We start from the raw sequence: 27,841 nt of genomic DNA on the forward strand, positions 1-27,841 counted from the left end.
GGAGAAGGTGTCTCTGAGCGGAGACTGGAAGGATGAAGAGAAAGCAGTCATGGGAAAAGTGTTCTGGGCAGAGGGAACAGCTTATGCAACAGCCCAGAGGCAAGAAAAAGCTAGGAGTTTCTGGGAACCATGGAAAGGACAGTGTGGCTGGAGTGAGTGAGGTGGAGAGTGGGGGACCATGGGGTCAGGGAGGTGACAGGGCCACAGTGCAGGGCCTTGAGGGCTGTGGTGTCAGAGCAACAGGAGCTTGGAAGGGCTTTGAGCTGGGGTTGCTTGACTGATTCTTTTCTCTGACCTGTGGATTCTAGCAACTTGCTCTCTGCCATGGCCTCTTGTATTCATCGAAAGGCCAGTGAGAATTTATTGAATATTTACTATATGCTGGCACTCACAATTACTCTCTGAGAGAAGTAACATTAAAGATGAGGAAACCAAAGCACAGAGAGGTGAGTAACCCACTAAGATCACACAGCCAGGAAGAGGTGGAGGGAGAAAAACTCGGGCAGCTGCCGCCATGCTATCCTGTGGCCCCACAGCTCCAGCCTCCTCCCCAGGTTTCCTGCCATCAAATCAATTCTCATCCATCAACCAGCTGGGCCTTCTACCTCAGGGCTGGTCAGTTCCTCTCCTGCTCAAATGTCTTCCATGGCTCCCTGCTGCCCTTGATAATGAGCAAGTCCTTTACCCTGGTATTCAAAACCATTTATGAAGTCAGCCCACCCAGCAGCCTCCCTGCCCCATGTTTCTCTTTCTCCCTCTTACCTCAGTCCCTCATTGACACCCCAAGATCAAGCCATCCTGGATGCCTTGCAGTCCCTCTAGCGCTTGGGGGTTCCTGGAGACACATGAGTTGCTGCCGTGGCTTGGCAGGTCTCCCACTCCCATCCCAGGCCGTGTGACGAAACTCATTCACTTTCCCTTGCCCCTTGTCTTAGCTCCCCAGTTGCCTGGGGCTCCCCATCAAATCTTCCTTCAGGATCAGGTGCAGGGTGGGCACCAAATTCATTCATAACTCATTCATTCAACAATCATTTCCTGAGCAGCAACTGTGTACCAGCCCCACTGTAGGAACTGAGAATACTGCAGTGAACAAGACAGTCATGGCCCCTGGTTTTAAGGAGCTGACATTGTAAGGCAGGAGAAATGCCCATTTAATAATCAAACCAATAACTATCATATACAATATATTTATAAGTGTCATTGAGAGAATAAAGCAGGGTAAGGGTAGAGAGTGATGGAAGGGGGTCTGTTTTAGATATGTTATTAAAGCAAATATCTCTGAGGAAGCAACATTTTAAAAAAAGATTTTATTTATTCATTTATTTGAGAGAGAGCACAAGTAGGGGAAGCAGCAGAGGGAAAGGGAGAAGCAGGCTCCTTGCTGAGCAGAGAGCCCAATGCGGGGCTTGATCCCAGGACCCTGGGATCATGACCTGAGCTGAAGGCAGATGCTTAACCAACTGAGCTACCCAGGTGTCCCTGAGGAAGCACCATTTAAACATTTAAACTCTGGAATATTATTCAGCCATGAGAAAGAAAAAAGTCCAAATAAGGGAAGGGTTCAATCCTTGCAGATACCTGGAGGAAGGTTGTACTTGGTAGAGGGAACAGTGAATGCAAAGGCCCTGAGGTAGAAATCAACTTGGGTATTGGAAGGACACAAAGGAGGCCAGTGTAATTGAAATGAAGTAGGAGGGAGAGGGAGGAGTCAGGTCCCTGCGACGTTAGGGCTGGTTGTGCAGGGCCCTTGATGAATGTTGGAGCAGAGACAAATGTATGGACTTTGGGTATAATACTCCATGCTCTTTATTTGGAGTTAAGGCCAGTGGCCTATGCCTGCTTGGAAACAACCTCCCTTTTTTTAAAAAATATTTTATTTATTTATTTGACATAGAGAGAGACAGCCAGTGAGAGAGGGAACACAAGCAGGGGGAGTGGGAGAGAAAGAAGCAGGCTACCATCGGAGAAGCCTGATGTGGGGCTCGATCCCAGGACTCTGGGATCACGCCCTGAGCCGAAGGCAGATGCTTAACAACTGAGCCACCCAGGCGCCCCTTGGAAACAACCTCCTGAGGGCAGTAGAGACCTCAGAGTCTCAGGACTCACAGCCATGCGTGGTCATATATTCTGAAAATCCCTCCAGCTGGTCCAGCAATTCCTTCTTGCCCACATCCCCATCAGCCGGCCACTGCATGAGGAACGTCTTCTTGCCCAGGACATAGATGTAACTGTGGGTGAGACACCGCAAGGAGGGTGAGGAGAGCCTGGTGCCCTGGAGGCGTGGAGCCCTCCCTGCACGCTCCTCAGTCCTGATTGGCAGCCTCCCAGAGCCACAGCCTGTCCTGTCCCCTCCACCAAACCATCTTGGTCCCCCAGCCTGTAGCCCGCATGTCTGGGGATTAGAACAGTCTCCCCTTCCCCTGATTCCTTACTGCCCTCCATTGGAAAACAGAATCTTTATCTACACCTACGACATCTACATGTGAATGGAGGTCCAGGAGTGGAGATTGGAGTTGGAGATTGGAGACTGGAGAAGCTCAGTGCACTGCTCAGTGCCCCGTCTGCACTCCCCTCAGGGCAGCTCTGAAACCCGAACTCCTGCTGATAAGTGACGGGTGCTGATAGGAACTGTGACACCAGGGACTGGGCTGCGGTGGGGAAGGGGCCCACGCCTGAGTCCTGGGACCGCAGGGGCCCCCACGCACTCAGATTTGACTCTCCACAGGTCCAATGTGTGGCCCATGATGAGGTATGTCTCCTGTTCTTGCAGCTCCAGGGAGTCGTGGCAGGTGGCATGAGAGACAAATTTCTTCATGGTGAGGGACACAGCAGAGTCTGTTCCTGGAGGAGAGGAGACCCAGTGTGTGAGCGTACACAGGCCTAGCCCTTTTGCACATCGGGATCCCCAGGGTAGAACCTCGCGCTGCTGCTTCTGCCCCCTCGGACCTACCCCTCTTGATGATGTCTTCGAGTTTCATGTTGTAATAGATGTAGGGATTGGAGGCGGAGGACTTCATGGACTCCAGCCTGACCTTGTACACTGGGAAAGCAGGGGCAGGAGGGTGTCCTGTTGACATCTGGCCTGCTGGCGGACCTCCTCCTGCATGCTGCCTCCTGCCCCTTCCCACACTCACCGAAGTCCACGCCTGTCTCACAGGCTGCTGCCTGGAGCTCTTCCTGCCGCAGTCGGGTGCTGTCCTTCCTCGGAGATGGGCACTGTTCTGGAGGGTGAGGAGGGGAGCTGCTCTGGCTGTGCTGAGGGAGGGGCTTCCTCCCATCTGACCCGCATCTGGCCCCAGGCCAGCCACCTCTAGGTCTCTTACTCTCTCTTTCTGGTGTGTAGGGTACTCTCTCTTTTCCTCTATGTCTCTTTTCAGTCTCTTTCTCCCATCCGAGTCTCTTTACATCTCCCTCCATTTCTGGCTGTGCCTGACTGTGTGTGTCAGTCTGTCTCTGAGTCTCCTTTTCTCTGTCTCTCTTTGTCTCTGTCTTCCTGTCTATCGCTCTCTGTCTAAACTCAGCCCAGACGACAGCCAGGAGGTGATGAAGGGCTCCCGGATCCCCAGCCTGGCAGCCCCGGCCTCGGTGTCCCCATGACCTCACCCTCCGCACATCTGCAGACATCTCTGTGACAGATCTTCCGCAGGGAAGACTTCTCCGTGGGCAGGTTGTAGAAGGAGTTGCACCTCCGGGCTGAGAGAGGCGCGAGTGCCTGGGGTTGGCTGGGCCGGCGTTCCTGCGGGCTGGGTGACCCCTGGCTCCTCCCCCACCCCCCCCAATACCCCTCACCCCCTCCTGCCCTGCCCAGTCACTCCCTCCGCAGGCCCCGCCCCCTTGAAGATTCCGTTCTTCTTGCCCGGCAGGCCGGTGCCCAGTCATTTCTCCATCCCAACCCCCTCCAGACTCCCCACAACTTTGACCAGCCAAGAAGGCCACACCCCTTATCACCTGACCCCTGTCGGTCCCTTTCAGCACCCCTCTTGTCCACCCCCCAAGCCCAGGCCCCTCTCGGCCACGCCTCAATCCCCCTTCCTGCCCCTGCCCCTCATCTCTCCCTCCAGGCCCAGTCCTTCGCAGTCCCCTCTCGGGATACCCCCCCACCCCTTAACCCCTACCCGTGCTTACAAGGCTCATAGTAGTCATATATGGTGACCTGGGCGGCCTGCAGAAACTCCACCTGCAGCATCCTGTGGACCCGGAAGCCCAGCACTGTGTCTTCCTTGTGGGAGAGCTGCAGGGACAGAGTCCTGTCAGATGACCAGGTCCACTGACCCCGGAGCCTTGGCCCTAACACTGACAGCGTGGCCTTGCGGCCGAGGAGCTGACCTCAGACACTGTGGTTCTCTGGCAACACTGCCCAAGGTGCTGACCGTGGATTTTCTGCCCATCAGGCTGCCCATAGGCCTCTGGAGGGGAACACCCAGGCTTCCTTACCTTCTCCAGATAGAGGACAACGGTGTTGTCACTGGAATTCGTCTTGGTCTCATACTGGAAGGCATACATCTCCACATCACTTGTAAGCTGGGGCAGAGGGTGAGGATTGAGGTTGGCAGAGACCCCCCCTCCCACCGGGGTCCCCAGCTCTAGGAACTGTAGTCAGTGTGAAGTAACTCTGAAGCTCCCAGTCCTTGCCCCATCAACACCAGTGTTGGGGAAACTGAGACACAATCAGGGCAAGGATTTTTCTAAGGTCATGGAGGGAGGCAATCAGAAGTGACCATGGCAAAAAACCATGGGGCATTAACCTGGGGGCCTTGACCCCTGTGCTCACATGGGGAGTGTGGGATATTGCTAGGGCACCCCCACCCCCCTCGGGAGTAGACAGGTGGGATCTACATTACCTGTTTGAGGTCATTCTGGTTGGGGTAGAAGCCGGTGAGCAGGGAGACCTCTACGATGCTCATTGTGGCCTCTCGGTTTCCCTGGAACCTGAGGATTTCACAGCTCCAGTGTGTCTTCCCACTCTCCTCCTGCCTCTCCCCCAGTGCTCCTACTGCCATCATCTATCTCATGCCTGGATGAATGCAGTCAGCAGCCTCCTCCTGGATCTCCCCGTTACTCCTCTGCCCCCAGCAAGCTTACAGATTTAGAAAGCAGGAATCTGATGGGTTGCTTCCTTGCTTAACAACCTTTACCGGGGCCTTGTCTCACCCTTCTGCTTTGCTTCCTTTCAGCCCAGACTTCGTGTGATTTTTCTAAGTGTCTCTCTCCTGCACTGGTCCTTGTCACATGCTGTCCTCTCAGCTTGGAGTCCTCACTCCTCTTTCTGCCCTGAAACATCCTTACATCTTTGCAATTTCCACTGATCCATCACTCCCTCTGGGAAGCCTTCTCCAGCCCATGCACCAGATCGTTCTCTAATTTACTCTCCTGTGGCTCCTTGGATCCCTCCTTTGCCATATGTAGTCACAGTTGTCCTTTTACATTGATTCTGGATGATTTTTTCGTTATTGTCTGTCTCCCCTCATAGGCTGTGAGCTCCACCAGGCAGAGAGGAGCTGCCTTGCTCACAGCTGTACCCTCAGTTCCTAGAACAGAGCCCGGCATTCAGCAGATGCTCAACATATGTTTTTATCTGGGGCAGACCTGGGTGAGGGCATCTGGGGGACAGGGCAGAACTGGGGTGAGGGCTGGCATGTCTGGAGAAGATAAGGGCAGAGAGAGCTGTTGGTTTGGAGCTCGTTCTGGGCACCTGGGACATGGAGCATGTTTGCCGTGACGGAGCCCACCATTCCAGGACGTGGAAGACTGAGGGACAGGATTGGGGAGCAGGATGGCAGACAAGCATGGGAGGGCAGGGTAGGAGGCAGGCAGGGAGGATGGGCAGGGGAGGGCAGGATGGGTGGTAGGATGAGGGGGCGAGCATGGAGAAGGAAGCTTGGCTGGTTCCCACCCTCCATTCAAGACACAGGAGAGTTGGTGAAGAGTCTGGATACCAGGAAGTAAGGCCTTCCTCCTGCCCAGCCCAAGATCCTGGTGCCCTAACCTTGTCTCCATCCGGAGCTGGAAGGTCTCTTCCCCCTTTTTATTATCTGCAGAGAGAAGGCAGGAGTTGAGAGGCTGGGTAACACAGCTTCCTGTGTTCAAATCCTGTGTAACTTTGGGCAAGTTGCTTAAACTGTCTGTGCTTTAGTTACCTAATCCGTAAATGGGGAGCATAATATTCCCAACCCAGCAGAGCTGTAGGATTAAATGAGTAATACAGGTAAAACACTTAACACAGTGCCTTATTAGTGCTTTATAACTGTCAGTTACTGTTACTATCATTACTATTACTGCTACTACTATTACTACTGCTACTACTACTACTACTACTACTATTATTATTATTATTATTATTATTATTATTATTAAGAAATGCAACCCAAGCCAAAGCCTTGGTCACTTTTAGCCCCTAAAAGTCCTGGGGCTGATGAGGCTTATTCTCCTCATCCCTACAGTGAGCTCCCAACGGCAGAGTCCTGTCTCTTCCTCCTTGGTACCCCAGACTAGGAACTCTAGAATCCCATTTTTTATCATCCCACAGCCCCTTACCCCAGTTCAGCCCCCATCATCCCCTGCAAGACCACTGCAGTCACCTCCTCCCTGGTCTTTGCCCTCTACAGTCTGCGCCAGAAGGAGCCTGTGCAAACCTGTGCTAGGTCATATCCCTCCTCTGCTCAGAGCCCTCTATAGCTCCCATTTCACTCTGAGCAAAAACCAAAGTTCTCACTGTGGCCCATGAGTCCCTGCACCATCTGCCCCCATCACCTCTCCAACTCTTTTTCTTAAAACCCTACCCCTTGCTCCTCTGTGGCCACAGTGGCTTCTTCAAACCAGGTGAGTTCATTCTTGCCTCCAGGCCGTTGAATCTGCTGTTCTGCCTGCCTGGAATGCTATCCCCTCAGATCCTTCCTGGCTCATTCTCTCACTTCTTTCATATCTGAGCTCAAATGCCACCTCCTTAGAGAGCTTCCCTTGGACCTCCTCCAAGTGTGTATCACCTTTTTCTGCTTTATTTTGTATGGTACTTATCATCACCTGCTAGTGTGCTCTGTATTTATTTTTTATAATGCAGATTGTTATAAATAGATATCAGTAGGGGTATAATTTATTTATTGTTATATTATTGTTTATCTCCTCCTACTACAACGTGGGCTCCAGGAGAAGAAGGGGTATTTTTCTTGTTCATGCCTGTGTTCCCAGGGTCCAGAAACAGGGCATGACACATAGTAAATGCTCAATAAATATTTGTTAAAGAGTTGAATAAGGGAATACATGTGCTTACTGAACAAAAGCTAAAATAAAATAATAAAAAAGAAGGTCTCAGAATCGCTGGATCTAGGCTCACCTTCCAAAGTACTATGGAGAGTCACATTCAGGTGGTACAGGTTGCAGGTGCCCTCCTCGGGCTCTGGGGATCTGTGGTACATGGTCAGGATCTGCTGGGGCAGGGAAGGTGTCAGAGACCATACCCACCCACTCCCTTCCTCCTCTCTCCAGTCCTCGCCTGTCCAGGTTCTGCTCCTGTGGATAATTCACAGCAAAGTCTGTGCCCGCCTAATTCCTGGGTGCACAGTCTTTAGAGTATAGACCACCTCTGTGTAGTAGGACTTTCTGCAGTAATTGAAACAGTCTCTACTTGTGCTGTCCATATGGCAGCCACTAGCCACATGCAGCTATTGTAATATATATATATATATATATATATATATATATATATATATATATATATATATATATATATAGTATTATATATGGCTAGCACAACCGAACAACTGAATTTTTAATTTAATTTAATTTAAATTTAACTGAGGCTCGTGGAAGCCTATGACATGCCCAAAGTCACACAACAAAGGCAGAGATTCAGCTGTGACTCCATTGCCGGAAATATGAAAACGGGTTGCTCAAATTCAGTGAACAAGAGGTCCGTCCTCCTGGGCCACAGGGCATGAAGACAGAAGATATAATGGAGCCACTAGATGTTGGGGGAAAGGGTGGAGTCATCCTTCAGGTCTTGGAAGGCATATTGGAGGGAGAATCTTCCTTTGGGAAGGCGAGGAAAGAGACACCCCTTTAGAGACTCAGCAGGGGAGGGGCAGACAGGTCCGAAGACCTCTGGCTTCTACCTCTCCTGACTCTTGACTTATAACAAGTGAAGACCTTTCTGGGTCCCTATTTACCCACTTGTTAAATGGAGTCCGTATTTTTACCAACTTTCTAGGGGCAGGTTTTGAGGTGTCCTTAACTTGGTTCTCAGCAAATAGTAGTGCCTTAAATGATAGCTAAAATTATTGCTGATTTCAATCTTCTCTTGCGATAGACTGCCTCTGTTCCCCCCAGCAAGGGGGGTGGTGATGCTGGGCTCCAGCTAAAGATCTCATAGTGGGACACCAGACCTACCGAAATTGTGCCTCTCCCACTGCCACTGGCTTTGATCTCCAGATCATCCTGGGCAGAGAACTGAAAGAAAGCAAGAAGAGGATTTGAGTGCAGAGGAAGCAGCAAAACATGGCTCAAATGCAACGGGGTTGGGGAGGAAAGCACAGATGGGCAGTGAGGCCTCAGTAATTTCACTAACTTGGGGTCTAGTGACTCACTGCCCTCCCCCCACATAGATGGTTTTACTTTTTCTTTTTGATAGAGCAATTGTGGTGTCTACGCTGTCCCAGATCAACTACAACTGCCAACTCAGGCTGTGTCCTAATGCACATCTGTTCAAACTGTCCACTTTACAGTGTCTACAGAGTTCCTTGTGCATGGAGCCACCATAAGATTCTCCTCCCTGGCATCTCTGCATCTACTCTTGTTTCCATTATACATTCATCCTTCGTCAGCCAGGTAAAAATTTTACAAATCCACATCTATTCCCATCACCCCTGTTTAAACCCCATTGCTATTCTTGGGATACTTCTGCCTCAGGGCCTTTGCACCTGCTGTTTCCTCTGCTTAGATATCCACAAGGCTCACTCCTTCCTTTCTTAAGGTCTTTTTTCAAATGTTACACTCTTTGTGAGAACTTCCCTGCCCCTCCTATCTAGAATTGCAACTCATTGATGTGCCCATCCCTCCTTTCTGCTTAATTTTTAGCTATAGCACTTGCCTCCACGTAACACACTACATATTCTACTTACTCACATCTCTTTATTGTCTATCTCACCCATTAAAATATAAAATTCTACAGGGAAAGGGATTTTTTAATGTCTAATTCCTGGCTGTATTCCCAGCACCTAGAATAGTGCCTGGCATACAGTGAGTGCTCAGTAAAGATGGGTCAAAGGATTGAAGGTAAATATCACTTCCTCCACAGAGTAAGGTCATGGAGATTACATTCTTCCTCACACCCAGGATATTTTCCCCTTTACACACATTTCTTTTCCTTATGTCCAGAAAGCTTAAAATACTTTTTGTCTTAGTTTCTTTCTCCAATGTAAGCTTCATGAGAGCAGAGGCCACAGATCTTTCATAATGCATCCCCATTACCCAGGAGAATGACTGGCACACAACAGGTGCTCAAGAAATGGTGGAATAAATGAATCAATATATTGACAGTATAGACACTGGTTGTAAGATAATCTTGGAGAGGGAGATTGGCAGTAACACGACTCTTGGCCTTATCCCCAGTGCCACCTCTGTATGGCCTTCCTGTCTGTCCCTCAGTGCCCTACCTTTGCTGACCGCTGCTGGTAGGCATTGTTCTGATCGATGATCCACTCCAAGTCCAAGGCTTTCTTGGGGACGCTTATCTGGACCCGGAGATCCTGGACACCATCGAAAGGGACAGCTTCGCGGAAGCGAGTGAGGGCCTCAAGGGCCACCACAGTGGTCTAGGTGTTGGGATGGGGCCGCGGATCAGCACCACTGACAGCACCCCTGGAACTCTCAGAGTGTCAAATCAGCACCAAGGGCAGCTCCTTCCGGTGGGCTGGCCTTGTCGGCACCTCGGCTAGCGCCCCTCCCCCAACCCCCTCTTTCCGAGGCCCGGGTCACCTGGGTGGACTTGAAGCCTCCGCCTAGCTCCCGCTTCTCCAGTAGCCACTTGGCAATGGCGTGCGTCTCATTGTGCCGACCCAACACCACCTTCTGCATCAGCGCATAGGCCGTGGCCTCAACAGTGTACAGGGAGTTCTTGTCCAGGTGGTTCTTGGGCCAGTGGGTTTTGTCTGGGAGATGGATGGCCACTTTGTCTCCCAAAACTGGGCCCATCTACCCAAACCTGTCCTCTCCTTGTGTCATCTGGCCCAAATTTTCTCATTCACTATTTTATTGAGAACTTACTTTATGTGAAACTCTTTGAGGAGGCATAGAGACATTTTATTTTCACAACAGATGTCTCCTAGATGCCTAGGAGACAGGGACTCTAACTGTTTAGAGTTGGGGAAATTAAGGTTCAGAAAAGCTCCTCCAAGTCCCACCAGTCCCACCGCAAGTGAGTTTTCCTAACTCTATTCCTCTTGACTTGGAGGAGGATGGGATAAGGACCCTTGGACAGGCCATGAGAGGCAGATCCCTCTCAGTTAACCACATTTTATGACCTTTTTTCCCCATCTTTGACCATGTCAAGAACTTTCCCAATTCAGGGCATTTGCACATTGTTATTCTCTTAGCTTGGAATGTTCTTGGCCTTTCACACAGGTGGGCCTTCTTATCTTTTATTCAAGCTGAGGAGTTCCCTTTTCACAGAGTCCTTCCCAGTTCTCCAATCCATACTCCTCTTCCCTCATCATCTCTCCTACCCATCTTGTATGTTATCATCTCAGTGCTTTTCTCAATTTATAGTCGATCTGTTTGTCTTTTGCCTGCTTCCCCCAGGGATGGTGGAAACTTTGAGAGCAAGGACCATATCAGTGTTGTTCACCTTGGTTTCTCAGAGTCTGAGCTCAAGAGTTGGCACACCATAGATGTTCGATAAACGCTAAGTGATGAATCACACATTGCTGAATTTAAAATCACACAATCCCTCTCCTCCTGCCCCCATGACTGTGGTTAACACACAGCTGGTTAAGAAGTGGCCCACACTCACCATGGCTGGCAAAGCTGTCCAGGCGGTCATTGGCTCGGGGGCTATCGGTCAGGGCCAGAGCATAGGAGACTATTGCTATTGCAAAGGTTGTATTAATTTTGGGAAGGCGTTCCTCCAGGAAGCTACGGGCTCGCTCCATGCTGGCAGGCAAATTCTAGAAAGTTAGAGAAAGCAAACTAGAGGGGGTTGATTAGAGGAAAGGGGTCTAGGAGTTAGAAGAGAGGGATGCACTGGGAGGGACATGAGGATGGGGGCACTTTCTGTGGGAAGAGATCTAGAGGGCTCTGCAGAACCTGCCCTCCTCTTTGGGTCTTACCGGTATCTTTTGGCTGCACAAGTCCTTCCCCTCATCCAGGGCAATCAGGACAAGAGCTGTGAGGGATATGTCTGCTTCAGAGCCTCGGTAGCCACCCTGTGGATGCAGGATCACACCCATGATCCCCCTAGTGTCTTGGAGAGACTTTCCCCAACCTCTCCTGTGTGACCTTGAAAAGCTCCCAGGTGCTCAGCTCTGGGGTGGAGGATGCTGAAAGCAGGATGTGGAGAGAGAGGAGGAAGAACCACCTCAAGATTTGCCTGGGTGAGGTCTGCGTTACCACCCAAAGCCAACAGCCACGGAGGGTGATGTGTTAAACTGCACACTATCTCAAAGCATTCTTTCAGCAGTTCCATTTTCCTGATGAGGAAAGTCATGGTCAGAGAGGTGGTCTCCCCATTGCTGGTAAATGACTGATTTAGGGTCCAAGCTCCTCTTTAGTCTTCTAGTTCTATCTTCAGCCTCTGTATTGGGTTGAAGATTATCCCCCCAAATAAAAAATTCATGTCCACTCAGAACCTCAGAATTGATCTTGCTTGGAAATAGAGTCTTTGCAGATGTAATTAGTTAAATTAATAGGAGGTCATACTGACTAGAGTGGGCCCTGTCCTAAAAGAAGGCCATATGAAGGCACAGAAGGAAGGAGGGCAAATGAGAATGGGGACAGAGGTTGGAGTGGAGCAGCTAGAAATCAAGGGATGCGAAGGACTGCCCAGAGGCCATTGAGCTAGAAGAGACAAGGAAGAATCCCCCCCCTAGAGCTTTCAGGAGGAGCATGGCTCTGCTGACACCTTGATCTGGGACTTCTAGCTTCCAGAACTGCGACAAAATAAATACATTTCTGTTGTTTTGGGCCATCCAGTTTGTGGTACTTTTTACAAGAGCCCCAAGGAAATAATTCCCACCCCACAATCTCTTCTTCCCATGGTGGCCAATGAAGCCTGGGAACTTTTGAATCAGGTTGTGTCCCTTCTTGGTTCAGAACCCTCCATGGCTCCCATCTCACTCAGAGGAAAAGCTCAAGTCCTCCCTGCAGCCCCAAAGGCCTTGTACCATTTGTCCCACCTCCTCCCTCAGCTCTCCTCCTCCTCCTCTCCTCCAGGGTTGTGCACTCTGTCCCAGCCTCCTCACTGTTCCTCAGACATACTGGGCACTTCCAGTCGCAGGGCCTTTGCACACGTTTCCTCTGCTTGGAACGCTCTTTCCCTGATTATCCACATGACTTGCTCCCTCACCTCCTCAGGTCTGTATGAACATCGTCTCTTCATGAAGCCTTCCAAAAGGACACCCCATCCCCTTGATTCCCCTTTCCCAGCATCTTTCCCCACGTCACTTCTGCCATGCATGCCACATCAGTTAGTTTTCTCTCATGATCATTGTCTGTCCGTCCTTGGCAAGAGTGTCCACCCCGTGAGAGCAGAGATTTTTGTCTATTTTGTTTGACCCAGGTCCTTAGTGCTTAAAGCAGTGCCTGGCACATTGTAGGTGCCTGGTAAGTGTCTGTTGGTAGAAACTCCGATCTGTGTGCCTGTGAAACCTGTTTGTAACCTCCCTCTGTACCACCTTCTTGTACAGCATCTGGCTCCCTGCTCACACAGGGGGTTGCAATCTGTCTTTTCTGGGTTCATGCACTCATCCAGAGTCTTATTCAGCATACATTTGCCAACTATGATGAATCAGACCTGCTTCCCCCCATTGGAAGGACTACAGTGCAAGGAAAGCAAACCCTGAACAGACCATTTCAAATCCTCATTGAGGTCCCCAAGGCCCTGCAGGTTTTAGGGACTGGCATCTCTCCTTCCTCTCAGGCTTCAGGACAGACTACCCCTTTGCCATCTTTGGGCTCTGGTCTCTTGGTTTTCCTGAAACATGCCAGGGCCTCAGGGCCTTTGCACCTGCTGCTCCCTTTTGCCTGGATCTCTCTTTCCCATTCTTCCCCCATCAACTCTGTTCCTTCTTCAGTTGCTGCTTTTTTGTCCCTTCCTTTTGCGGGTTCCCTGACCAGGCATGGCCCCTGTTAAATACTCTCTCCTGGAATTTTTTTCCCATGAAACTCAGCACAGTTGTGATTTAAACAATCACTAGTTATAACTATTTGGCTAACTTCCATCTTCCTCCCACACCCCAGCTTGTGAGTACTACAAGGCAGGGGCTGTAAATGTCTTATTTACTGCTATGTCTCCCCTCTGTCTAGTACAAGGCCTGGTACACAGCAGTTGCTGGATAGATGTCTGTTGAATGAGTGAATGACGTCCCTACTGTTGTAGGTACAATAATAGAGACATGCACAGGGCTGGTATTCAGGGGAGACCCCTGAAGGAAGTGGGTTTGAGCTAAATCTAAAGAGAACACATAATTTGGCCAGCCAAGGAAAAGAAAAAGGGATGGGGCGTGGCTATTCCATGCGGAGAGAGCAGCATAAGCAAAGACGCAGTGAGTTGGAGGGATCTGTGATCAGGGAGTAGTGAGGGGTAAGGCTTGGGGGGAGATAGAGAAGTGAGGGACATAATAGAGAGATACCGTCATAGACAACTGTGAGCCATGGAAGGGGTTTGAACAGGGGAGAGACATCCCAAACTGCTTGAAAGCTATTTCTGGTGGCTGATGTGGAGGAGTATTTGGTAGGGATGGCTGTGTTGGCTGGGGGGTTGAGAAGACTCAGCCCAGAGGGAAGAGAACCAGGACAGGAGCCACTCGAAGTGAAGGGGGCACATCGCGGGGTCCCAGAAGTTCCCAGCCTCTCTGACATTGTAACAGAGTGCAGGGTGGTCCAGAGCAGGGGGATGTGATGCTGGGTGCCAGGCCCTGGCTTTTTCCTGTTCTCATTTTACCTATCAACAGGTCAGGGGCCTCAGATTCATCCTATCAATGCACAGAGCCCTGGGTTTGAACAGCCCAGGAGGGGGGAGGACGGTGGGCACCTGCATCGATGCCATGATCACAGGGCCATTCTCCAAGAAGTGCCCATCCTCTGCCTGCCTCTCAGTGATGATCCAGTTGGCAGTGGCACAGAGAGACTGCAGATCAAGCTTGCTGGTTGTCATGATAGAGTAGGCCAGGGCAAAGACCCGGAACACGTAGCTCGTGAGCCTGTCAGGAGGGAGACGGGGTGGGCGATGACTGGGAATAGTAGCCAAGGGGATTCTAGGACAGGGGCATCCACACTAGGGGGAGTCTACACCTGCTGCTCCAGACTGCTCCAGACTGACCCTTCATTTGCTGCTCTCCAGGTCTGCCAGCATGGACACTAACCCCTTTCTCCAACATTCAGACACCAACTCTCTATTCAGGTACTCCCAACAATAACCCCTAGGTAACACCCAGACACTATCACCCGCAAAGTTACCCCCACACCATAAACTCCCAGGTAACCCTCAGGGAAAATCCAAGTAGCAATACTTCTGGCCCAGAGGCTGCCTGCCCCAAACCCCTGCTGCATGGTGCTCCTGGGGTCATCAAGCCACAGGCTGGCCCTTGGGCTTCATTCAGGGTGGTGGTGGCAGGACTGCCAACATCCTCGTCCTTACCAGGTGCTTCCCGGGTGTCCGTTGCTGATGTGGTAGGTGCCGTGTGCACTCCGGTGGGTCAGCATGTGGGTGTAACCTGGGGAAATGGGTGGAGGAGAACTTCCAGGGAGATTTGGCATTTGGGTGTGGCTATGAAGGGGAGTCAGTTATCAGGCACAATCTGGGAGCGAGATGTGGGTGGACTTGGGAGTGCATCGTATCTAGGTGTAACTATAGGAGGGGTCTTGTCTAGGTGTATCAGGAGGTGGCTGCAGGGCCCAGGTGTGACCGTGGGAGCCAGTGTCCAGTGTCATCTGGGAGTAACCTTGGAAATTGAAGGGTGTGACTGGGAATTTCTGCTCGGAGGGATTGTGGAAGGTGGAACTCAGGAAAGGGGGTACTCTGGGGACCACTACCTAGGAGTTTTCTTGGGGGTTGTTTCTTGGTTATAAATTAGGGGTGTCACTGTGTCTGTGTAGTCTAGGGGAGGCTACCGCTGGGTGTAATCTTGGAGGGGTATCTCTCAGGTGTATTCTGAATGTTGCTGCTTAAGTGAAGGCTGCCTGGGAGCTTACTGTTTGGGGGTAACTTTGGGGGTGATAGTGTCAAGGTGTTACCTGAGGGTTCTTGTTGAAAGCACCTGGATGGAGAGTTGGTGTCGGAGTGTAACTGGAAAGAGGGGTCAGTGCCCAGATTGACTTGAGGGTCTCTGTCTGGGTATAACCAGGAGTGTGTGTCTCTGGTTTTATGGGAGGCGTAGATATAACCTGGAAAGGTGTAGTGGGGAGGCCACCACCTGGGATTCTGGAGTTTTCTGCTTGGGAGTTCTCTAGGGGTATGACCCAAGGCACGGCACTGACTGGGTGTAACCTGGGAAAGTGTCTGGGTATAAGAGAACCTGGGGGCTGCTGCTTTGGGGGTAAACCAGGGTGTCTGTTGTCAGACTGTAGCCTGGGAGAGGGGTCCAGATGAAGGAGTACCTGGGGGACTTGGTACCAGGTTGTAACCTGGAGATGAGTCAGAATATGAATGTTATTGTTAGGGAGAGTCCCGTGGGGACCACACTCAACCCTGGGGGTACCTCAGACACCCTTCCAGAGAGTCCCAGACACCCTCCTTGAGGTCGCAGGAGGGACCCCCCCCACTCACCTCTGACAATGTTCTGTATCACCTGGTCCCTGAGCTCCACTCCAACCTTGCCCCACTGGCCAGCAGCATCCAAATAGCGGGTCAGGATGATCACAGGTGCCAATTTGCTCAGTGTCTGCTCAGGGCAACCAGTCGGGACCCTCAGTAGCTGCCATTTTTCTCCAGGTGTCAGGGTGCCCAGGATAGTCTCGCCAAGGATGTCACCTATCAGATGAGCAGAGTCATCTCAGGAATGGCCTAAGCCACCATGGCTCTCTGATCACCCCCCATGGGCACCCCAGCCCCTCCTGCTCCTGTACCCAGGCAAGCGTGGGAGGAACCAGCTCCCCAGTCTCCCAATCCCTCCTCCCAGGAGTCCTCTCTGTCCTACGCACCTTGGACACTGACAAACACTTCTGCCTCTGTATTGGGCACCATGTTCAAAAAGTTCTGCCTTGGCAGCACCTCCGTCTGGGTTTGACCTAGGTTGAGCAGGCACGAGCTTCTGTGACAAACAGATGATTCTGGGGCTGGGGAGGTCAGGGTGTGCAGAGCCAGGAGAAGCTCGGACTGCCCACCTGGCTGGACCCCCTCATTTCAGCTCCTCCCTCCATCATGACATGGTGCTAGGATCCCACATGCTCCCTGCAGACCCCACAAACCTTGGGGGTTCAGGAGGATGCTATGGGATATTTGCTGTATCTGCCCTCCTGCCTGTGAGATGCAATGATGAAGCAAGTTAAAAAAAACAGCAATAATAGTAATAATGACAATCACAATGACAGTAGGAGGAGGCGTTGGTTAGCTATAAAGAGCACAGACTCTGGATCCCAAATATCTGGGTTCAAATCCCAACCATTCTACGTGCTAGCTGTGTGACCTTGGGCAAATTACTTAACCTCTCTGTGCCTCAGTTTTCTCAACCATAAAAGGTTCCTACTTCATATGATTGTTCTGATGGCTCAGTGAGTTACTTTTCTTAAAGTGTTTATACCGTAAGTGCTGAACACGTGTTTGGTAAGTAAATAAATTAAGTACATAAGAGAAGTAAATAAAGTATTATTGATGGGTTGCACACAACCAGATATGAGATATAATTTTCACAGCTCTCTGATTATTATTCACAGCTCTAGGTATGATGATTATCACACCTTGCAAATAAAGAAACAAAGGCTCAGAAAAGTTAAGTAAATTGTCCAAGGTCACACAGCAGAGACAAGGCTTGAACCCACCCTGACAACAAAGTCCCATAGTGGGGGCTCTGTGATTGAACTTTCAAATCCATTCTCTTGCACCTCACTCCCATCTGAGAGGCCTCTTTGTTGATCCTGGGCATACCTGTCCATCCTGGGATCCCAGCCTGGGAGCCCTGGGGAAGCCCCACTGTCTGCCCACTAACAAGAGGTGGGGGCAACCCATTACCTTGACGAGAAGTGTTTTCCTTATGTGGTCCTCAACCTCAGTTGTCCTAATCCTGACTTCCACGTCCACTTTGCCTATCTCAAGTGGGAGAAGCACAAAGGGCACCATCTTGGAGGAGGTGGGGGGCACAACCACCACCCGGCGGGATGGGGCGTCTGGCTTTGACGCACTGCATAGCGGCTCCTTGTAGGGAAACTCCACACGGACCTGGGGCAGGGTGGGCAGTTAAGGGGTCCTGATGCATGGGGTGGTCTAGGACCCTAGTCACAATTCCCTCCCTCTCCCCACCCTGAAAATCCCAAATAGGTGACAGCACAGCATAGTGGTTGAGAGCAAAGACCTCGCCTGCCACTGATGTGCTGTGCGACCTCAGGAAAGCCCCTTAATCTCTTTGTGCCTCAATTTCCTCACATCTACCCCAAAAGCAGTAAGAGCAGCCATCTGCTGGGATTACTGTACGTTTTAAATGAGAAAATACCCCAGAAGCTTTCAAAAGGGCAACCACTTCACTGGCCCCTTAGAATAATGGCCACACTCCAACCCCTTTATAAAACACATTGATGGATGGTTTGAGAGGAGGGGAGAGCTCAGGCTTCACCTTGACTTGCTCTGTCCTGAAATTGTACAGCACAGCTTGGATCTGGACCTGCTCATTCCTGACCACGGAGGAGGGCAACTTGAGATCCACAAAAAGTGATTTCATAACTGTCAGCTCAAAGGGGTCTGAGATGCAGAGACCTAGAGCCAGGGGAGGGTGCTGGCGTTAAGCAGAGGCCAGCTGTCCCAGCTGGGCAGGACCACCATTCTCCCATCTCTTCAGCCCTGGGCTTGTGGGGTCACCTTGTCCAGGCTTGAGGCTGACAGCCACTAACTGCCACGTGGTGATGGAATCTGGCACATTCACAAGAGTGCTGTAGTGGGAGATGCCTCTGGAAGTGGGGAGGAAGGGGGAGCTTTAGTGACTTTGTGCTGCCTGGACAGAGCCTCTGCACTGGGGGTCACTGTCCAGGGGTCAGTGGGTCACTAGAGGGTCGTCCTTTTGGGGGAACCACTGGGATGCGTATCCCCATCCAGGGTGGTTATACTGACCATACTGAGAGCTCAGTGTCACCAGTGGGGGCACTGGCTATGATTGACATCCATTGATGCCCGGAAGGGCCAGGGACCAGATGTTGCCATGGGGCCTGTGATCCTACCCTGATTTACTTTTCGGCAGTTTAAACTTCATCCAGAGCCAACTCTCAGGGAACAAGGTTCGGATAGGCTGGTCCTCCAAGAAGATGTCATCTAAGTCCTCATCTTCATCCGCTGCAGGGAGGGGATGTGGGCCAGTGTCTCCTTGCATCTCTCCCACAGTCCTCCCACCCCGTCCCTTCATGGCCCGTATCTCCCCTTGACTTGTTCCCATGGCTCTTCACGCCCCTCAGGCAAGCCCCAACCCCCTGCCTCCTGCCATGGCCTCCTCACATGTCCCCAAAAGCAGCTCCTCCTCCCGGGCCTCCTCAGTCAGGGCCTCAGACAGATGACAGCAGCTCAGGAAAGCAGCAACACAGGTTGGCCCATGACGGACGTGCCGGGTCCTCTCCTCACACGACAGCCCCACTGGGCTCTCCCGGAGCCCAGCCTCACAGCACTTTCGCTCCAGCTCTGTCTTGAACTTGTTCACTGTGGGCCAGAATTAGAGGGACAGAGGAGGGGCTGAGTAGGACTGGAGGAAGCTGGGACCCATCTACCTCAAAGCCATGTACACCTGGTCTCTATTTATCCATAAGTCTGGCAGATGCTTGTCCTAGCACTTTTCCTGTATCATCCCCTGAAGTCTCACATCAAACCCATATGGTGGGTTCTGATGTGGAAGCTAAGCAACAGAGAGGCTAATTCACTGGCCCATGGTCACACAGCTCCCAAGCAGCAGAGCTGGGATTAGAATCCGTGCTACTGCTTCTCATCCTCCCCCTCCTCGTCCTTTCCCTTCTTGACAGGCATTGGTAATGCCATGTTTACATATTAGAGATACCATTTCAACTTCTTTTTTTTTTTTTTAAGATTTTATTTATTTGAGAGAGAGAGCATACAGCAGGGAGTGGGGCAGAGGAAGAGGGAGAAGCAAATTCCCCACTGAGCAAGGAGCCTGATGTGGGGCTCAATCCTGGGACCCTGGGTTCATGACCTGAGCTGAAGGCAGACATTTAACCGACTGAACCACCCAGGTGCTTCATCATTTCAACTTCTGATTTTCATCATGTGTTTTTAAAAAATCGAAACGTAAAACTTGTTGTAAAGCATGATGTTAAGTGGAATGCTTCTAAGTTAGCAAACTGAAGGAACGCACTTAAAGATAAAAATATAGCAATTCAGGGGCACCTGGGTGGCTCAGTTGGTCAAATGTCTGACTCCTGGTTTCAGCTCAGGTCATGATCTCAGGTCGGGCTCCACACTCAGCATGGAGTCTGCTTGAAATTCTCTTCCTTTCCCTCTCCCTCTGCTCCTCCCCTTGCTCACACACTCTCTCTCTCTTTAAAATTAATTAATTAATTAATAATAAAAATATATAGCAATTCAAAAATCTTATTGTTTACCATTAACTATAATTATAGTTAAATGATATAACTTATCATTACCATAAATAAAACAACAGCTTATATTCTAAACTTTTCCCAGGAGGTTAGCATAATTTTTTTTAATACCAAAATTAGAGTTAAGGTTTTACCTCAATTTCTGTTAGGTTTCACTTACTTTCTCTTTATTTAGGTCCACAAAGTCATGAGCATTGCTCAAAGAGACTGAAAAATCGAATATTCATAGAACCCATGCTTCCAACACCACTCAGTACTGCCTCCCATCGTCAGAGCTTCTTATTCCAGTCTGCACTCTGTCCTTGGGGATGGCAGGTTTGCTAGTATCAACTGGCACCCAGCACCCAGCTCTCCTTTTGTGTCACAGAGCCTAGACATCTAGAAGGTGTATTTCCCAGACTCTCTTCTAGGGTTCTAGATGGGCTAAGATTCTGCCACTGAGACAATCTTGTGTAAGATTTGGAGGGTGGAAGAAGTGGCATTGGTAGCTGACGAGCAAACCCCAGTCTATGTGCGTTTTTATAATGGGCACATTTCTGCATTTCATTATCTACCCACCAGCATTGCAAGATATATTGGCAGTGGTTTCCTGAGATTTCAGACATTGCAAGAACTGCAGTGAGGTGATCTTGAGTCCCAGCAAGCAGCCTTTTGATATCCACTCTGCAGACCATCTAATGATTTTGAAAGCACCAAACTCCCACCATTAAATCCCTCTCTTTTTGCTTGAAGTACCTAGAGTGGTTTCAGTTTTCTTCTCTAAGCTCTGATGAGTACAGTAGGTTAGGGAGCCAGGAGGGACATGTCCAGCTTTAGCTCTGACCTGCATTCCTCTTGGTCTCCAGCCTCTTCAGGGAGCGGCGGTGGCGGCTGGCAGGGGGGCTCTGAGGGCACTGCCAGTCTGAGGGTCAGAGAGAAGAATGAGGGGGCCATGGTCAAGATCATTATCAACATCCTTGATATTTATTGGGTGCTTACAGAATGCCCAGTGCTTTCTAAACATCATTTCACTTAATCCTGTAGCCTCCTTATATTCATGATTCACCACTTAAAAGCTGTACAGTCTTCAGCAAGTCACTTAACCTCTCTGGGCATTAATTTTTCCAGCTATGTAAATTGGTACAATCATAGTTCTATCAATGAGATCATGCATATAAAAGTACTTAGCACAGTGTCCAGCTTGTAGTAAGTAGAAACTGTTATTGATATCATTATTTATAGCTGAAAGAAGACACTCTTAGTTGTCCCTAGTATCCATTCTCCCCCTTCATCCGTGGCAGCTAAACCTCCTTCTTTTGCATATCACACAGAATGAAGACTACATTTCCCAGCCTCCCTTGCAACTAGGTAGGGCTACATGACTGAGTTCCAGCAAATGAGATTTGAGAAAGTGTCTCCCCTTCCCACTTCCCTTCATACTCTTGCCTGGCATGAGGTCCTGATGAGGTGCCAGCTTGGAATATAGCAGAGCAACAAGCTAGAAGGAGCTTGAGTCCCAGAATGACCTCAGAACTGTTACTGAGTGAGAAATAAACTTATACCTTGTTTAAGCCACTGTTAGTTTGTATCTCTGATACCCATGGCCAAACCTATATCTTAACTAAGATGTCACTTCTATTATTATTATTATTATTATTATTATTATTATTATTATTATCCCCGTTTTATGGACAGAGAAATTGAGCCTCAGAGAGGAAATGTAACTGACTCATGGTAAGTAGGAGGGTCCTAGATTTTAGCTTGTCTGACACCAAAACCGCATGTTCTTAACCAGTAGACAGCACTGCCCACCCACCCTGGCATGTCCCTTCCTGTACCTGAGCTTGCCAGGGTGTGCATCCCTGTGCTCAATTTCAGGTCCATTCCAGCATCCTTGAACACAGCAAGTCCGTCTCTCCCACTGCCTGCTGTACAGCCAATGTCATGTTCTTCCACCACATCCCAGACCTGGGGATAAGATAGGAACCTGAATTTGGAGCCTGTATGACCTTTTCAGGGAAGGAGCAATGGTGCACTGAAATTGTTGCCTCAAATAATAACTCTCACACCACCTCCCAGTTATTGAGCTCTTATCACCTGCCAATCTAGCTGTGTGCTAGCTCCTTGAATCCTTGCAACCATCAGTGTTGCCCATTTTACAGCTAAAGAAGCTGAGGCCACAGTTAGTAGAACCTCCAGGCAATCTCCCGGCCCCAAACCCATGTATTCTCACCTTCTTCTGTGTGAGTTTGTATTTGCTGTTCAAGACATAGACAGCCTTGTCCACGGCCACCAACCCCACTGTGGCCTCTTCATCACCTGTCACCTTCACTTCCACTTGGCTGTTGGGCTTCAAAGTCTGGAAGGGTCTTTCTTTCTTCAAACCAACCTTCAGCTGAGCCAGGAAAAAGAGAGATGTCAGGAAAAGGGGCTTGTAAGCTACCAGGGGACTTCCCCAAGTCCACTTTTAAGTTTATGCTCCTCATGGCTCTGATGGAGCATCCAGGAACTTCACCAGGCCAATCCCAACTCCACACATTTGCTTGCATGTTCTCCATGCCCTAGGTTGAGCTTTTAAGGGCACATCTCCTCTTCCTCTTCCCTGCCCCCAGACTTGGAGCCCTTCAACTTGGACAGACTTTCTGCCCATCCAAGCTTTATGATGGTAATGTACAACTTCAAGAAATTTGGCTTACCGTCCCCATGCATCTGTCATTCACATCAACCCATACGGAGTCGGCCACCAGTTCAGGATCCTGACCTGTTCCCCAAGGCAGTAAATAAAAGGCCAGGATGCGGAAGGAGGGCAGCATCTCTGAAGTCACATCAATAGTGGCTATTGTGTGGTCACTTTTTGACTGACGTTTGGCATGCACAATCCGGCCCTTACTCAGGACCTTGGAGACAAAGGAGGACAAGAATGAGAAGGGTAGAGTCAACCTTTTCCTGAGGACATCTCAGCTCACAAGGGAGACCCAAAGTTCTTTGCTTCAGCCCATTAGTCTGAGGCCACCCCAAATGGTTCCCACCTTCACACCACTGTTTACAATTTCTCCAAACCAGCTACCCAGGGATGTTCCAGGGAAATAATTCCTTGGCTTAGGCTTTAGTCCTAGTCACTCACCAGGATGGTGAAGTGAGTGATCTGTTTCTTGGTTTCAGAATTCTGATGCCCTGTGACAAGGCTCAGGTAGATGCTGCTGCCAACCTCTGCGTCTGTCTTCACCTCAATGTGCAAGAAGTTCCCTGACCCACCCTGAGTCGAGTAAGGCCAAGCTGTCATTGTGGCTGAAGCCTGTTCTTCTGGCCGGAGAGGCTCATCAGTTTCTACCTGGGGAGAGTGATGGGCAAGTAAACTTCCAGCTCTTCTAGCTCACACAGCTCCAACATCCCTCTCCCATTAGGCACTAATTACCCATTAGGTACCAGGATAGGAAGCTTCTCCTGATTATTTGTGTTGATGGTCAAGATGGCCACTCCACTGGCTGAGGTGCGGTCTCGTTTGTCTTGGCATCGGACAAGGACTCTAGAGGCTGGGGACCCATCAGGATTTGAGACGAAGACCTGAGGTGGAATCAGGGGTGAGCTGAAAGATGGGCCTGGCAGTGGCCTGGCATGAGAAGTGGGTACTGGGAATCTGATCCGGACAGGAGTGCCTTGTATAGCTGTACAAGTTGTGCACTGAACTACACTGGGGGCACCATTCATATTACAGTCTTTATGAACAGCACCCCTTCAAGTTTTGCAGTGTGCAATCGTATGTGGTGGTCCTGGGTTTTGGTGTCCTGGTGGGGTGGAGGTGGAGGGAATTGGAGTGGAAAGATGTGGAGGGCTTGGGGAAATCTTTAGTAGAACTGGCACCAAAGGATGTCTCTAGTTTTCCTAATGTCCATCAGACATCTCAAAGGCACCCGGAATGAATGCATGTAAAAACAGCATGCTTGCTGTGCAAATGTAGCCTCAAGATAACCCCCTGAGCACCACCTTCTAGCCTGACTGTGACCACTAAGCCCCCCACAGAGAAATTATGGAGCCATCACAGTGCACTGGGGGGACCTGGGTTGAGACTTGAGAGAGGTTTGGTATTGGTCTGAGAGGCATGATGGATTCAGTTCTCAAACAGATGAATTGTGGGGGACAGGTGAGTCCAATGTGGGCTTTTTTCTCCTGAGAGGGATCTGTTAGGGGAAGGGAGCCGCAAGCGCCTGGGTGGAGTGAAGTCAGACTCTGACCTTAACGTGGAAGGGCATCCCAGGCTTGAAATACTGGGGTGTCCTGATGAACTTGATGTTGTATGGGCTCCGGACAATCTTCACCCCAGAGGTCTCAGCCTGGACCATCTCACCCCCTGGAGAGACAGGGGACTGTAAGGTCTGTGGAGGAGGTTCAGTTTCTTGGTAGGGCTGCTGGTATGGGAGGCTGGTCTTGGTGAACACAGGGAAAGACAGTAACACAATCTCAGCTCCTTCCAGCCTTTCTGGCATTTTTGCATTTCTCTGATGAGGAAACAGGCTAGGAGGTGGCCTGTGGTCACATAGGTGGAATGTCTAGATTGGGTAAGGGCACTGTCCTGACCTCAGCCAGGAGCTTGGGTGAGGGTGGCACCTGAAGAGAACACAGTGATGTTGACAAAGATTGAGGCCCCAATGAAGTCCTCTTCAGGGCCTTGGAATGTGGACATCAGTGTGTCCTTCTGGAGGGAGACGTGGCCCAGGCCTTCAGAGATCTGCTCTCAGGGTGAGAGAGAGAAGAAGAGATGGTTTCTTGGGGAGCAGAGGAGAGTTGATGGGGGGGAAGTTGGGGTGGGGAGAGGTCAAGACTCAGTCACCTCCACTTTCTGCAGGGAGCTCTGGATGAGCATCCGGTTGGAATGCAGCTTTACCCCAAAGATGGCCAGAGCATGTCCATCCACTGGCTCTTTGAATACATACCTGGGGGTGGGTGAGGGTCATTCCATTGGCTCTGAAGCACCCACACAACCTCATGTGGTTGCAGAGATGTCCTGTATGAGCTCCTGAGGCTGCAGGGATGGTGGTCAATCTTTGGGAGGGACAGAGGTATTCCCTGAAAACTTAGATGGTTTCATTGCTCACTTACGCAACCCTGGGAAGTGATAATGCGTCTCATAAAGCTTTTGTTGGGTTGCAGATGTGGCCTGTGTAACCTCACAAGATGGTGGACATAGCCCATAAAACCTCATCAGGCAGACTAGGTGGCATAGATAGCATGATAGAGCTGTAGGAATGGTCTGCATAGTGTCGAGAAGTGGCAGATATGGCCCTTACAACTTTAGGTGGACAAATGGTCTGTCCAACCTCATAGTGCTGTGGAGACAGTCTGGACAATTTCATAAGATGGCAAATGTGCCTGTGCAACCTTGTGGGCCTTCAGAGATGGTCTGAGCCGTGAGACATGGCATGACTTCATTAGGTGGGCAAAGTATCCTATACAATGCCAGAGACCTGAAGGGAGGGCCTGTACTACCTACACGTGGCAGACGTGGTCTGGACAACCTCACAAAACAATGTAGGTGGCCAAGAATATCTCATGGGTGGCAAAGAGTACCTCTACCATACCTTAAGTGCCACAGAAGTGTCCTGCTTCTCTACCCATTCAGTTTCTTGGCATTCCTGGTCCTCTGGCCAGGCTGGGGACAAGGGGACTCACCAAGCCTCGATGTCCACACCCAGAGCCTCATCGTTGAGGTAGAAGAAAGTCTTGTTTGGCTTCAGCTGGACCTCAAATGATGGGAGCACTGGGTGGAGTAATGGCGGTGGGCAACTTCAGTATTTTGCTGTCTCCCCCCTTGTCCCCTCCCTGTTCACTCCTTCCTCAGTGACTCTGGCAACCCCCAAGGATTGGAACACATAGTCCTGTTCACCAGCACCCGGCTTAGGCCCTGGCATACAGTAGGTGCACCATGATACCTCTTTTCCACTTCCAGCCCTGTTCCTTGCATGTCCCACCTTGCCCTGACCATCACACCCTGCTCACCATAATCCCTGACATCAAAGGCTGCCTTGAACTTCTGCTTGGCTGCACTTTGGTAACTGGCTTCGATGCTCCAGGTCCCAAAACTGAGACACAGAGAATTAGGAGAAATGGAGACTGAGGAGAGCCTCCATCCCTCCATCCACAGGGCTCCCAGCAGGGCACCTGACAATCTGTGGGAGTTTAAAGGATCTTGTGAAGAAACCGTCCTCGGCCAGCAGATTCTGGCTGATCACAGTGATTCCCTCCGGGTTCTGAGGGGAGAGGGGGTGGGTGGTTCAGGCCCCAGGCCTTCAGCACATGATAGAACCTCAGTGTCTGGGATCCACCCTCCTATCAGGAGAGGCCACCTTGATGTCCACAGTGAATATCCTGGTCACAGGATCCATCTTGTGGTCCACAACAAACACCCGGTATTGAACTGGAGGGAGAGGGAAGACTCTTGAGTTCTGGATAGGATCTGGAGAGGGAGGTCGTCTTTAGGATCTTGGGCCATGAGGGGTCTTTGGACAGAGGGTGACCTTGGGAGGTGGAATACAACAGGCAATGGGGGAGACGGGGCATGAGAGTCAGCATCTGCCTTAGGCCAAGTGCCTGGAGGCTGTACCCAAGTGCTCAGGGGTGTAGATAGGCTTGTCTGTCTGGATGAAGATGTAGCCAGCATGGGGTGCCACCGGTACTATCTTCTCCATGAATGAAGTGGTCGAGATGGGTGCCCATGTGGCCCGGATGATGACATACTGCTGTCCTGGTTGTGGGGGGTATACCAGGCTCTCGGGAATCTGGGGAGAGACGCCGACACTCCTCAGGCTCTGCTGAGGTCTCCATACCTGGGAGCAAAGCCCTGAGCCAGATCTTGGGAGAAACAATCGAATGGGGACCCTCTGGCTCTGTGGTTGGGAGCAAGGTTGCCTTCTTTGCAAGTTGCTCCTGCACAAGGGCATCCAGCCCAAGTGGGAATGCATTCCAGTCCACAGTCAGCTTCCCAAGCCACCAGCAGAGGGCGCCTTTTATTAATGCTCACAGAGACATCGTATGGGCTCGTCACTGCCTTCGCAGAGCCCAGACGCAGAGGACTTTGGATTTCTAACTGCACCGGACATAAGAGGAGCAGTAAGCATATCCAAATCCTACATCTATCTTCCAGTGTCCCTCGTGGGAAGTTTCTCTAGAGTCTGCCCCTCTCCGTCCTTGCTGTTGACCCAGAGCCTCCCTTTGTGGCCACCCGTCCTGGCCTGTCACCTACCGTCATGGAGGCCTGTTTCATAAAGTCGTTTTCTTTTGAGAGAATGAGGTGGCTCTTAGCCACCACAGCCTTCTTCATGGGGAAGTCCCATATGGTGAGGTTCACCTCCAGGGTCCCTTTGAGGGACTGCTGGGAGTCCGAGTGAGCCTGTACATGGATGGTCTCAGGGCTGCCAACCCGCAGGGCTCGGGGGGTCACCAGGATGTACCTGCCAGTAGACAAACACAGGAGCATGCGTTAGGGGGGGGGTGTGCTCAAGTGGGGGAAGCAGCAGCTGAGAGGCAGGGTCATATACAGGGAATCATGCAGGCAGCGGCGGAGTGCCCTCCGTTTCCCAGACTCACAGTGGCTCAGCATGGGCAAGAGAGGTCCCCAAGAGGAGTAGAATCAACCCCACGGGCCAGGGCAAGTCCATGGCGGTGGGGGGGTGATGTGCAGCCACAGGCCACAGACACCTGTCCTCTTGTCTGCTCTGTTTGCCTTGGCCTGTCCTGGCTGAGTTAATATCTAAACAGACGTGGGGAGGGAATCCCTATAAATCCAATGGGGGAAGAGGGGGCTGCTCCTCCCTTCTCAGCCCATCCTCCACGGGAGGCTGGGGACAGCTGCACTAGGAAATATTCCAGCTCCGCCTTGGAGGCCAGAGTGGTGGTGGTGGGGTTGTCCTTTCCATGA

General features: G+C 50.7%; 1 protein-coding gene across 1 annotated transcript; it reads right to left on the minus strand.

The window, feature by feature from the left end:
* Nucleotides 1-1,288: 1,288 nt before the first annotated feature.
* Nucleotides 1,289-27,626, minus strand: LOC123777644 (complement C3-like). Its single transcript, XM_045774340.2, has 41 exons — nt 27,511-27,626; nt 27,167-27,374; nt 26,528-26,702; nt 26,271-26,341; nt 26,086-26,174; nt 25,924-26,006; nt 25,597-25,684; nt 24,758-24,860; nt 24,535-24,655; nt 24,162-24,277; nt 23,356-23,493; nt 23,054-23,260; nt 22,626-22,826; nt 22,163-22,324; nt 21,768-21,897; nt 20,774-20,851; nt 18,842-19,039; nt 18,571-18,682; nt 18,215-18,303; nt 17,973-18,112; nt 17,375-17,581; nt 16,615-16,666; nt 16,348-16,434; nt 15,974-16,177; nt 14,846-14,921; nt 14,240-14,408; nt 11,319-11,414; nt 11,003-11,156; nt 9,970-10,142; nt 9,648-9,806; nt 8,383-8,442; nt 7,331-7,421; nt 5,987-6,032; nt 4,842-4,929; nt 4,435-4,521; nt 4,126-4,231; nt 3,604-3,693; nt 3,135-3,221; nt 2,951-3,040; nt 2,706-2,841; nt 1,289-2,228 (listed from the first exon to the last, which is right to left on the minus strand). Exons 1-41 carry the CDS (start codon nt 27,579-27,581, stop codon nt 2,096-2,098), a joined length of 4,971 nt encoding a protein of 1,656 aa, XP_045630296.2. The 5' UTR covers nt 27,582-27,626; the 3' UTR covers nt 1,289-2,095.
* Between the last annotated feature and the right edge of the window lie 215 nt (nt 27,627-27,841).

This window comes from Ursus americanus, chromosome 14 (assembly GCF_024610735.1).
Source record: "Ursus americanus isolate L20-20 chromosome 14, mUrsAme1.1.p, whole genome shotgun sequence".
In the NCBI taxonomy this organism is placed as follows: domain Eukaryota; kingdom Metazoa; phylum Chordata; class Mammalia; order Carnivora; family Ursidae; genus Ursus; species Ursus americanus.